Source organism: Pyrgilauda ruficollis, unplaced genomic scaffold (assembly GCF_017590135.1).
Source record: "Pyrgilauda ruficollis isolate IOZ18807 unplaced genomic scaffold, ASM1759013v1 scaffold2, whole genome shotgun sequence".
Classification (NCBI taxonomy): Eukaryota; Metazoa; Chordata; class Aves; order Passeriformes; family Passeridae; genus Pyrgilauda; species Pyrgilauda ruficollis.
The window spans coordinates 25,664,291-25,678,072 of record NW_024519206.1 but is presented as its reverse complement, the minus strand read 5'-3'; the positions used below and the strand labels follow the sequence as shown (position 1 = coordinate 25,678,072).

The window sequence follows — 13,782 nt, the reverse complement described above, 5'->3', positions numbered from 1 at the left end:
TATTCAAAACTGTTCCTGTTCTTTGAACTTGCTTTGCCTTCTACCATCTTCTAGAAGAAATCAAGGAAAAAGGACTAAGTCCCTTCTTACTTTTACTACTCACAGCCAAACCTTAACACTTGCCAGCACATATAAACACATATTTTCTGTTTCTCCCTGCTCTGGAAGTGTAGAGAATGACTTCATTATTGGGTGAGTTTGGCTTACTTTCATGGATAAGAGCAGATGATTTGCAAAAAATGCCAACTATTGGAACAAGCAATCTTTATACCACCAGTGCTCAGAGAGGCCTAGCAGTGGGAAGCTTCCTCTAGGGAAGAAGAGGGCACCTACTAAGGGACAGCATTTTAATAGAATTTGTGTTCTCTGTAGATCTTTGTGCTGTGTATAGCATGGCTTCTAGTGTTCTGTTTATTGAAGTCCACTGATCATCAGAAAATAGATGGGCAATGCAACTACAGAGAAAAAGAATCCAGCCAAGATCAAAGACACCAGAAATCCTAGTAGATGAAAGCCTGTGCTTCCAATGCTGCTGACCACATGGTGATAGTTTGCAGGTGAGGGGCCTGGAAAGATAAAGTAGTCACAGGTCCTCCTGGAGAGAGCTACTGAAATCATCATGGACCTGGCCAGAACTGTAAGGTCCACCAATACTTGTCCTTAAGCTTTCAGCCATCTAGATCCCTCCTAGAGAACAGAAAGGAGGAAAATATGAAAGGCCAGAAGCAAACACAGTACAGCTGCTGTGTTCCTAAGACAATTTAGTAGGTAAGATAATGCCAAAAAAAGGCACCCATTTAGTAAAAAATGCTACAGCATTTGCAGCTCCACTTAGCCAAAAATTATTGCTTTCCAGTTACAGCTATTCTTTCCTTCACTCTGAGATTTCATGAGCACATGGGTTGCAGTCTGAAAAAATTAATACTTTGTACTTCTGAGTATTACCTGCACTCAGGTAAACAAGCAAGACAACAGAGAGAGGGGGAAATACAGGGAGGGTGTGGGAAAGCAAAAGAGTAAAGTAATAGAATATAAGGTGAGAAAAAGAATAAAAGCAAAATCAGTGGGATGATTTGGAATAATCTCCTCTTACTCTAAGTGGTCAATCATTGACTCTATGGTAGCTTTGAAGGAACAGGGCCAAAGGACCTACAGCAACTGATGAACTCTGCAGAAGCCCATCCCATAGCTCAAAGACTTGACTCCAGCTATCCTCTCTAGAAATGGGGAACAGAAAAATGAGGCAGTGACAGGGCTGGAAGAAACTGATCAAATGTCCTGACTGGGTCACTGGCCAAGCTGACATCTCCTTTTCCTGATCTCTGAAAGCAAGACTGCTGTTTCCTTATCTGACTGTAGAGGACATCCAAATGTACTTAATTTTCAAAGGGGTCAACTGCTTTCTGGAAAGGATGGGTCTAAGAACAGGCAGCAAATATAACTTCTTTTCAGCAACTAATTCATTCATTGCAAATCGCCGTATGATCTTTTTAAACCAACAGCCCAAAGCAAGATTGCAAGATAGGGCTCACACTGTACAGCAGAATTATGGCAATTAAAAATATGCACACAAAGACTCAATTCCAAACTAACTTAATTTCTGGGCTACATTAAAAAAAAAAATCACATCAAATGCACACACAACCACATTTATATCCATGCAAGCAAGATGCGATGTGCCTATGCTTACCCCTGCAAATGAAAACCAACACCTCTCTTTCAAACACTGAAAAGCTCCTAGGGATAACCTTTCACAAATAAACAACCTGCTCTGCTCGGAGAGGGATTTTATAAAGAACAGAGATTACAATGGGCTTAATCATGATTAAACACTGATCTGGCTCAATCTACTCAAAAGCAGACAAAAGATAAATAAAAACCTCCAGCAGATGCATTTCATACTGGAAATTCTGGAACCTCAATTGACGTCATACTTTTTATGTTCTGATAATATCTGGAGGAAACAGTACACTGGATCAAGAAAACAAAAGCAAATTTTTAGTTAAAATTCTCCATGTGCTGTGTAAAAAGAAGGTGGCTACAGCAGGGAACAGACAGGGCAGCTCAGCATTTTACAAACCTCTTTTTGACTGCAGCTGAAATTGCACCAGCAGAGCCATGCTACTAAAAATAAACAGGCACCCCCTTTTTGCCTCATCTTACCTTGTAAAGCTGTGCGACAGTGATCACTGAATTTCCCCTCACACAAAAGACACTTCTGATCAATGGCAGGCGTGCTAAATTTCTTCTAGTAAAATAATGCCACCTCCTCAGTATCACCTCAGTTGTGCTTCACTGATTCCTCATGCACAGTGTGCAAATTCTGTGTGATGGGAAGGGGCTGAATTTAGCAAATATTTCCCAGATACAGACATCTGGTCTTTCCTATGGGTGAGAAAACCCAAGAAACTGATTCTACATCATGAAAGACAATTCCAGCCAATAGTACTGCTCATGGAGGTGGGAAAAGCCAAAAATGAGCACAGATTGTAGAGAATGTTTCTCTACAGAGCTAAGCTTTCCATTTAATGCAGCAAGGTAAACATGAAGAAAGAGAAATGGCTCTTTAGATGGGATGGGGAGGGAATCTACCTGGAGGAGAAGGCTGATCAGAGTTTTCTCATTCTGAGGAGAAGGCTGATCAGAGTTTTCTCATTCTATCTTCTCCAGCAAAAATTCCCAATGGATGACCAAGTAAGGTTAGACCAGCAGACAGAAGAGATCCCTTCCTGTATTGAGAAGGTGCACAGCCGCCTACCCTCGTGTCCTACCCTCGTGTCCAGACACCAGACCCTGTGCTTCAGAGATACCAGGTGAAACCCTGTCAATCCCTCTTGATTTGTGACCTCCAAAACTTCTCCAGTGAAGGTGAAAATCCCTACAGAGACAATGCAAGCCTACTGATAATTGTTTTGTTCTTTTCACTTTCTTTTCACTGACCTCTTGGACATAGCTCACAAAAATTTGCCATCATTGTTATAGGCAGACATTAGTAATGAAACTTATGTAACTCACACTGATTTTCAAGCTGCAAGTTATTGTCAACTTCAAGCACATCATCCCTAAACAAAATCAAAATCTTCACCCCAATTCCTATTGTCCTTTAGCCCACCTAGTGTGTCTCATAGCAGTCTAAGTAGATCTCTTCCAATTGCAGGCAGAACAATCATCACTTTGCAAATGAATTCCACACTTCACAAACTGCAGTTCAGAATCACATGATTTGCATTTCCTAGATGAGAACCCAACAAACTTCTCTGTGGAGTCAAGTGGACAGTCCTTTCTCATCTTGAGTAACAGCAAATGCATTTACATTTTAATACACAAATAGGAAAATAATGGGTTACTGTTGCTTGCTCACAAAGCAGGCTTACCTTTTAAAAAGCTGTCAGGGGATTATGGAATTGTACAAATTATTTATTTTCCTCTATAACCCACCTCTGAAGCAGAAATGAGCTCAAGAACCCCTGTTAACACCTGAAAGATGCAGGAGGAAATGCTCAGAATGCAAAGAATTTTTTTATTTTCCTTGTAAGATGGATGAGTCTTCCTGCATAACTTACTGGCATCAAGCACCAATGAGAACAATTGCTTTGGTGTACATGCCTATGGAAAAGGGCTACGAATTTAAATGCTAAAACAGTAACCAATGATAAATGTCACCTGGCTAGGCAGTTTAACCTAATTACTTACACAGATTTATTTTTAAACTATAAAAACAGCATGTTCCTTGGGAGAATTATTTTTTCCCCTTCCCCAAATAAATACAATTAACATTTGGCAAGTAGAATTCTTCTTCTGCAATTAAGGACTTGCCAAAATTAGATAAAGCAAAGTACTCAAAAACACATTGGGGCAAGAGTGTCGCTGGGAGCGTCTCCCAGAGCTGTGCTTCTGGAAGAGGAAGAGGTGTTCCATACAGAACTCGGCACCAACAAGCCTGCGTGTCTGTGATACTTCTTTCTAAAGCCTGAGCAGCCTTGAACCCTTGTGGGGACGAGGCTGGCATGGCTGGAAGCCCTCCCATGGCATCTTGCCATCTGTGTTCTTCCCTGCCCTCGGCAAATGCCAGCTGCACTTCTGAAGGGAAGGCACATAAGTAACGTGATCCCATAGCAGCAGGGCAAGCTCAGCAAGGGGGCAGGGGGAAGCAAACACATTGATGTGAAGGCTCAAGGTAGGACAAAATACAGGTAAGCACGGGCTTGGTTTTAAGCTGTCTGCAAAACCACTCACATGGAGCCTGTGCTGGAATGGATCTGACAGGCTATGGCCAAAACAAACACAAACCCACCTCTGACACAGAATTTTCCTCCAGGTAGAGGCTCTTGTTCTTCTGATGTGACCTGGTTCACTGAAATAAACTACTATTTTCCCATTCCTCCTAACAGCAGTAAGCATGGTGTTGGGGCTCAGCTCCACAAGCAGCACCCTGTCTGTGGTGCTTTCAGGAGACTGTGGCACCCCAGAAAAGCAAACCAGCTCATGAGCAGCATCCAAGGGTCAGCCCAGCTTGTCCCAATCCAGGACAAGCTGTAATTAAACCTTGTCAATCATTCCTCCTGTTTTGGCAACACCAGGCATAAATGACACCAGTGTGGTAGATCTTCAGCTTAAAGGGCCATTTTGGCCCAACTTGCCAAAACGTTGGGGTTTAGGAAATTAAACAAATAGATTCTTTGCATGACACAAAGCTTCTCACAGTGTGCTAGTTCATTTTCAATAGCCAAGGTGGGAGAAACATTTAAAGACACTTAAGTACCTAAGATAGAACAGGACAAAATCCTTTTCCAGCAAGCAAGACCCCAACAGCTCAAACAAGTTCTCTCAGCCTGTTCCAACAGTCCACTGGCTTCATGTGCCTCACCTCACAGCCTGCCTGTGTTATTCGTGGCCAGAATAATTTTATGACACTGCCTTGAGGCCCTGGTTCTCAAGAGAACCAGGCCCAGCTGCACATGCACCCAATTTCAGTGTGATTTGATTTCATTGAGCTAATCTGCAGCCCCTAAGTCTGTTCAGCAGGGGGCTTGTGCTCACTCCAGGATGCCATGCAAGTGTCAAAAATATATAAGAACACTTTCAAAACTGGGCAGCAAATTTTAGAAAAAATAAAGTTTCCAAAGTTCAAAACCATCTACAAGAGACTGGAAAGTGTCCTACAGGAAAAACAGTTTTAAATTATCATGTCCATAGCTACTTTAAAGGAAACTTCCCTTCGAAAACCAGAAAAACTCATCTTAGAATAAATATGAAAATATTATCATTAATAATATTCTGTATTCCTGCAGTATAATGCTGACAAATAATGACTTAACAATACAAAACTCAGCACAGTGTTCTCAAAACCTGACTCTGCAAGCAGGCTGGACAAGGGATTTTGTTCTATTCTGTGGGCTTCTTCCCCTCCTGTACTTAAAGACTAAAGACTGCAACTTCTTTGAATTTACATAATTCAAGCCTGTTATTTTCCATAGGGCTAAACTGGCCTCTTAAATTCTTTAATCTTGGCATTGTATGAAAGCAGATATCAAATATTCAGAGAGCTCAATTTAGAAAGATCATTTTTCTGAGGCTGAGCCTTTCTGAAGAGCTTCCTGCAGCACTCCAGACAATGCCTCAAGCTGCCATTCCCACCAGGCTGAGGTCACCTAACCTTGCCAGGCCATGTTTTTGGAGGCATTGGGCCAAAGGGAGGTATGGGTCCGTTGGAAAGGTGGGAAGGGTACAGGGTATGAGGGGCCAGAGAATCCAACTGCTGCAAACAATGAACATTTGCTAAGATCAACCTGATTTGCACAATGAGTAGTTGAGAACTGTGTCTTGTTCATATGTAAAAAATGACAATGTCTCCTGCATAGTCCTGTGTCACTGCCTTTTATCAAAATCTATCTCTTCAAGCCAAAATCAGAGTTCACAAACACCAGTAAAGAGATGCCCCATGTGAATTAACTGGGTGTATGGAGGAACTCTGTGAAATGCATCTCCAGTCAGTGGCAAAGCACAAGGCTGAAGCACCCACTGCTGCTGTATCTTGTTTTACTCATTATTTCTAGAGTACCCAGCAGGTGCAGCCTGAACACAGTGCTGCAGGACATCCTCCTTCTCACAGACAAGGATGTGTTCAGGCAGGAGAAGGGTTGCTCCTTCCTTCCCGAGCCTTGCCACACCACTTGTAGGTACAGAGGAGCTGCTTGGATCAGGACCAGCTCAATACCTGCTCTAAGACAGCAGTTTTTGCAATAGGGCTCAGAATCCACTTGTTTTGTTTGCATTCTAAAAGGTCTCCCATGCTGCCTCACAGCTGGCTCCTTGCTCTTGCAGGTGAAGGAGTTAGCGTGGAAGGTGAAGGGAAGCCACTGGTCCCAGTACAGGCACCGGAGTCCAGTCCCACTTGCCAGGCCAGAAGAATCATAAAGCAGTAAGAAATTTGGTTCTCATCCAGAAGCAGGCCATCATAGAACATTTTGTGTTGGAAGGGGCCTTGAAAGATCATCTGGTTCCAACGCCCCTGCCGTGGGCAGGGACACCTTTCACCAGACCAGGTAGCTCAGAGCCCCATCCAACCTGACCTTGAACACTTCTTGGGATGAGGCATCCACAGCCCTGAGGGTCCTGTTCAAGTGCCTTCTCACCCCTACAGTAAAGAATTTCTTCCGTGCATCTGATGTGAGCCTGATGTGCTTGCAATACCCTGGGATAAAGAGCAACGCTGGATTTTATTAGTTACTGCTTATTATAAAGCATTGCCTACCCCAAGCTTGCTGTAAAATCAGAAAACACCAAAAGCACATGGTCAGCTGAGACAAAACATCGACCCTCTGCCTTCATGCACTGTGTAGCTAGGAAGATGTCCTATTTTATGCAGCATGGTATTCCACGAAGTTAGGAAGCACAACTAACACAGAGGGCTTTAAGAGCTTAAATCTGTTACAATAATTGCATTAGATGTATTTTTTAATACCTTTTCCAATGCTTCTCTGTCAGCCAGCTCCTGCACAGCCAAAAGCTTGATACTGTAAGAAAAAAAACAGAGAGAAAATGACAATTAATCACTGTACTGAAAGCATTACAGAAATTCAAGAAACAGCAGAACTGAAGCACTGTTTTTATCTTCTCTCTTGCAAAAGAAATACAAGAAATGCTCATGATGAAACAAAATAAAGCAAGAGAGACAATGTCACTTTGTTTGCCATGAATTAGCCATAACAAGCAGATTTTTTTTTTGGTTTCCAAGTTACAAGTGTATCTGAATTTGCTTTACAGAGAAACTGCATCAATCATTACTTTTGTAATATCCCAAATTAACACCAAATGATCTTCTGAATGACAAGCACAGAAAAATATTCTAGACATTTCTATCAGTTGTAGTCAACTTTCTTCCTCAGTGTCAACAGGTTTCTACGAGCCCCAAAAAGCCATTCCCCTGGATTTACAATATTATATATGCAGTGCAGTAACCAAGACAACCCAGCTCAAGAAATTTGAGAGAGATAGAAGGGAAATGTGCACCACCATTTAAAATTACTGTAGAAAGGTAATCCTCAATTATTATTCTTGTAATGCCCTTTGCTAATCAATCCCAAATATCTTCACCTACTGAATATTTTCTAAGTTTACCTCTAGGGCCTAAATCCTGCACACTGGATTTCTTTCACTTGAACAAGGTTATGAGATTCACTCAAGCAGGATTCTACGCCTGTATTGTAAATCCACAGGCTCACTTCCCTTACCCAGCCTTAAACCCAGTCACTTAATATATATCCTTGAACTCCAGAGGGTAATTTCCTTTACCCAGGGATACAAAAACATTTGCATGGCAATAGAAGAATCAAATGATGTATATAAATATTGTTTAAATTACTCTCACCACCCGGCACACAGACACAGTAAAAAGCCAGTATAGTTAAAAGCTCATATCCAACAAGGTGTGAATAGTCAACACAGAAGCCTGCCAAAGGATATAATACAAAAAGTTTTATTAGCCTTTCAAAACCTCAGAGCAATATTACATAATTCTTGAGCATCCACTGGCACCTTGTATGCTAATTATGTACATCCATCCTGCAACAGCAGCTGGCAAAGCATAGTTCTAGTCCTGTCTTACTATGGCTTTCCACTGCAGGTATTCACAGCCTAATCCCTAAACACCAATGTACTTTCACTTTAATGGACTTCTAGCTTTCAGTGTCTTCAAGGTACCATAAAAAGCCTATACCCAATGAATTATAAAATAGCCACAGACAATGCATTTCTAGTCTGCAGAGACTATTACTGCTAAGACAAAGAGGGTGGAGATGGTTCAGAAAACAATGGGATAATCAGAAAAATGAAAAAGATATTCCATTAAAGCCCAACCACTCTGGTAGCAGGGGACATGTGATTTGGTGTTACTGTTTGGTGAACACACTAGGCTGCACACACACAAATTCAGCTGAACTGGAAGGAAGTTAAGGAAAGTACAAAACCAGCACAAGGTATTTTTAAACGTAACTTTCCTTGCAATTCAGCCAGCATGCAAAATAAAGATGGGCTGGGCACAAGCAAAGAAGGCAGTTCCCTTTAAAAAACACTGCAGTGCTGTGTCCAGCTCAGAAAGAGCCTCAGCTGATGCACCGTGGAGAACGAAGTCCAATAACCCAGGCAGGAGCAATGCAGCACAGTCAAAACCTGTCTGTGAATTCAGGAGTCCTCTCTTCATTTTGGATGACTCACCTCTGTTGCAGTGCACTTGAGAAAATCCCGGACGGGTGAGAGGGAGGTAGGCTAACACTTGTGTGGATGCACTCAGGGTGCTCACAGGCACCTGGGCTGCTGCAAAGGTGGCTTCAAGTCTATGCATACATGGGTTGGGGGTATGCAAATTACTGTTGTATTTTTCTTTTTGAAGCTAGACTTTTTGATTACTTAATCAAATCAGTCAAGGCTGCGGATGCTTCTACCAATTGACTGATTTACTTCTAGAATATTATATGTGACTTCTCTGACTCAACAGCTACAGAAGAAATATGTAGACTGCCCTAAAAGCAAGTACCACTTTCATTAAAAATCATCATCTCACTGTAAAAACCTACCTTCCCTCCTATTCACACCTGAAAAGCCCCACAAGAACTTTTTCAACTAGTATGTATTTTTTAAAAAAGTATCCAGTCACAAAGAAGCAAGAAACAAAACAGGAAACAGGAATCTTTTTACTTTATTTCATTATATTATGGAAATGCTGTACCCGTGTTCAGAGGTGAAGAAACCATACAAAGGGTTTACATCTTGCAGAGATACTGCATATGCAGGGTCAGAATCAAATGTCAATTCAAAATTGCTACATGATTTGCAGCAAATTGGTTTGATTCCTGGAGAGAAAAAGACTTCCTCTGCTGTTACAAATTAAGAGATCAGTGTTTGCCCAGTACTTTACTCTTTTCTCCTCAGGTGACAACTGAAAATACCTCAGGTATTTTTTCTTGGTCAGAAGGAATCTGCAAACACAAGTATCAGCCTTTATACAACCAGATACAACATCCCTCTTTCCTTAAAGCAGCATCACAGACAGTGTCTCTGTCCATCGGATCACAGCCCACTACCTGGAAAATTGCTCTTGATAACCACTTATTTACTGCTTCTCCCAGCAGTTCCAAGCAACATTAGTATGTGCTACTTTGATGCAATGTCAGCCTGGAAATGCAGCTTCTTTCAAGGCCACTGCTTTGGGCATTTGATGCTTCAGAAAGAAATCAGGCTGCTTATTTAGGCACTACATCAGCAATCTTACAACCACTGAGAGCAGCTCATAACTTCATTTGCTGTTTGTAGCTTTTTGGTTCACCAAGGATTTCAAAGTAGATGGGAATACAGACAGTATTATATACAGATGGGGAGAGAGGGGGAGGAAGTCTCCAATTAAAAAAAATCTCAAATGAAATGCAAAGAGTTACCAAAAGCTAATGCTGAAGCCCAAGCTCTGGCAGTCTACAATACAACACTGAAGTACTACTCTGTTTATGTATATCCTTGGCATTATTTCTTTCATCCTCCCGTGTTGTGCAAACACTAACTCACAAATAAAGTTGTAGAAAAGTTGTATTTCCCAAAGAAACCTTATGGCTCCTGGAGAGACTGCTCTAACTTACCAGCTTTAAAATATAATGGCTAAGAAAGCTGTAATATGAATAACTATACTGAAAAGGCCTCTGCTTGAATCTGAAGCTCTATTACAAATACTCACTGACTGAATTACTTACACGAGCTATTTAAACAAAGCTATTGAAATTAATATCCTGGCACCCCAGGCACACTCAAAATACTTGAAAACATGCAGTGATCAGGATGAAGGACTCTCCTCCAGCACTGAAAATATGCAAACATGATGTGCTGTCAAGGAAACATGACTCCCTCTTTTCTTGGCCATGGGTGACGCATGGCATTCTCCTCTAAGGGAATTCCTTTTGGTTTCCAGAAGATTAGTCACAGCGCTGAGCAAATGCCTATAGCTTCAACACATTTCTGCACCTCAGGGTATCATTGCAATCCTTTCCTCAAAGTCTTCCTACTCAAAAACAAGTAGCATTGGGTTTCTCTTTTTAATCCCACATACCCTGGAGTAATTTAAGTCTTTTTGGCAGTCTTTTGCAATGCTGCAAACTTGCAGATAGGTTCCTTGCCTGCTGATGGCTTCCTGTTCACCCTGAGCCATCATGACCGCGTTTAATTTGCACTGAGCTTCACTTCCCAGCTTGAACTCACATTGCCCGCAAAATCCCATCTGCTCTTGCAGTGGGGAATGTTGGGGCTCTCCTAAGAACCACTAGAGAGTCATCTGCCTGCAAACCAGTGAGCCTATGGCTCTGCAGCAAGGCAGATGGGATGGTCTGAGACTGCCGCACAAGGCAGATCCCAGCTCCATCCATGCAGAATGCACCTCAGGTCTTCGCCTGAGGAAGAGAAGCTGGTTCCTCCAAAATCAGCTTGAAGAGTGCTTTAGGGATAGGAAGGTTTTTAGAATTACGGTCAGTTTCTGGACCACCCCTGCACAGAACTAGAACTGCAGCCATTACAGACACAGGTCACCTGGCTGCCACTATCAAGAGAGAAGGTCTCCAGAGCAGAGCATCAGTGAGCACAGTGACCTAATTCTGCTGAGCTGAGCACAGCACAGAGCTGAGGCTTCCATTCAGTGCAGAACCTGGTAATTTTGAGGAAAGGTGAAAGAGAAGAAAGTGAGGAAAATGTGAAGCATTAAGTTCAACAATCAGGGACTCAGTGAAGTGCTTAAGCGAACACTTGGCCCCACTACGGTGCCCTAAAAAAGCTCAATTACATACTTTTGCTCAAGGCCTGAGTTTTTCCAAAACCCTCATGCTTGTTATCAGTCAGTGCATAAGCCTAAAGTTAACAACATTGAGAAATGCCATTTGATTTCTCTTGCTTTTATGTCACCTTCTTCAGCATACAGCTGCACCAAATCTTGCTTCAACTAGACTCACAGATATTATTATAATAGCCCATGCAAAAAACACTCAATCCCAAACCATTTCGAGCAACATTAAATAATTCCTTTCTCCCGTCCTTCTAGTCTACAAACTCTTCCTCTTTGCTCTTGAGATAAGATCCCACAAACATATTATGGCCCATGGTGAAATTTTATGGAACACTTACATATCTAAGAGTAGAGCATGAATGCATGTAACTGCAGTGTTTACTGACAGACACATGTGTGAATTAGTTAACAATAAGAACAGGACAAAATCACGTGGGCCACCAAATTTGTACTCCAAAATTGTATCTGCAAACCTATCCAAACCAGCCATGCTCATAAATCTATTCTGCTCTAAGAGATGGGCATCAAATGGGACAGTTGGACTAAAAAAAGAAAAGCTGAGCTGTGCTAATGGTACCTGGGAGGGAGCACTCTCCATCACCTGCCTGCTCTCCCCAACCCTCACCTTAGTCTCCACTTGTGCTGCACACTCATCACCATTCACACCACAGCCCCTGTTTTTCCTTCTGCATTTGCCAGATGACAAGGCGAGTAACAATAAGGATGGGAAAGCACCCCATGCATGTATGTGTTCACTGTGAGGGCTGCGGTGGTTCCTGCTGCCCCAGCTGTCACCAGCCTGAGGTTAAGGGTTGTGATTAACTCTTTTCTGATTGCTTTAAGGATAGCGAGGTGCTTAGAGAAATACATGGAGAGCAGGGAAAGCTAACAGCCCAAAAGTGGCAAACACAGATAAACACAGATCTTGTGGTTAAACAAATGCAGGGTGATGGGGGGGTGGGGGGTGGTGTGTATAGAGGGGGTGGGAGTGTGTTTTTTTTGCTGTTTGGCTGTTTGTTTTAAATATAGACCTGCAGCTGGACCTTGCTGCTAATACCTAATGGACCCCAGGCTTCTCTTCCTGACTCTGCCTGCCCCTGTGATGATTACCTTGCACAAGGACAGGTGAAAGAACAGCAGGCTCCCACCAATAGCACTTAGCAGACTAAGTTTAACACAGTGGGATGATGGGGAGCAAGTCTGAGCACCCTGGGGCTGCAAAGGGATCTGTGCTACTCTTTTTTTGGGGCAGCCCACACTGACCAGGGCAATGGGTCACCTAAGTGGGATGCCTTCACAGTGAAGGATCAACTTTTAAGGCTTTCATCAATACATGCACTGTAAAAATACATCCTATTTTTGCTGACATATCCCTTTTACAAAGTTGTCTTCCCCCCCAGACCCTGTTTGCTCACACCCCCATAAAAAACAAAAGCAGAAGGAGGAAAGAAATGCATGCTCAATGACTTTCAGCCTTGTACACTTCCTTCATCTACCCCTGTGAAGCTGGATGAGGAAAAACCCCCAGTTTCTCCTTTTCCAATAAAAGCATCTGCATCTTCTCAATCACTCCTTAAATGGAAGGAAAAACTGTGTCCAGTGCCACATCTTAATGGCTGCTGGAAGCCACCAGAGAATTTCTAAAGTAAGCTTAAGGGCTTGGACGGGAATACCATGCCATATTGCTTTGGGACTAACTGCCAGCTAATGACACAACAAAATATGTTGGAAGATTCTCAGGAAAAAATGCATCCACAGTAAGAAGAAATAATGATAAAATCAGGGAGCTGCATTTCTTACATATTAAATGTATTTATATCTATCTATACTATAGATACATAAAAACAGATCATATACATGTTATATATAATTTTTTGAAACATTCATATATTTACACAACTATATATAGGCGAATTTATTTACGGCTACTTTTTTTTGCAGCTCCCTCATTGGGATGAAAGCAGATAATCTTCAATGTCTAGTCATTGCTGATTTGCCTGCAGCATGGTCGGAAACCAAAAAGCAGATCAAGACACTGCAGCTGGAAAGGGAACCAGGAGTAAATGGAAGGAGCAGAGAAGCCAAAATCCATCAAGCAAATTGGCAATGTAGTGCAGGCCACACAAACACTCCCACCCTGATGTTTGCATTCATGGATCCTATTACATTATGTGAGTGATTGAAGTATTTGTCATGGGGAGAAAGGAAACTGTAATGGAACTAGAAGAAGGAAAATATGAATTATGGATGGTTACTACGGAGAGTTGAAGGGGGAGAACAGCAGCATTACAAGGCAGGAGGCAATTGAAATAGTTCATTTCTTTCCTATTTCAGTGGTTCCCTGGGTTCAGGGATGCTCTCTACTTGCTGTTCTCTGCTCTAAACTGGCTGCAAAGCCATCACTTTGCAGGACCTATGAACTTTGCACTGAGGATCTGATTTATGTTCAGCTGATGCTGTGGTTTCAG

General features: G+C 42.2%; 1 protein-coding gene across 1 annotated transcript in view; it reads right to left on the bottom strand.

Annotated features, from left to right (window-relative positions):
• EEPD1 (endonuclease/exonuclease/phosphatase family domain containing 1) overlaps nt 1-13,782 on the bottom strand; it is a 63,927-nt gene that overhangs the window by 23,877 nt on the left and 26,268 nt on the right. The window contains exon 2 of the mRNA XM_041466471.1: nt 6,965-7,016. Within this exon, the coding sequence (XP_041322405.1) occupies nt 6,965-7,016 (52 nt within the window). The remainder of the gene's footprint in view (nt 1-6,964; nt 7,017-13,782) is intronic.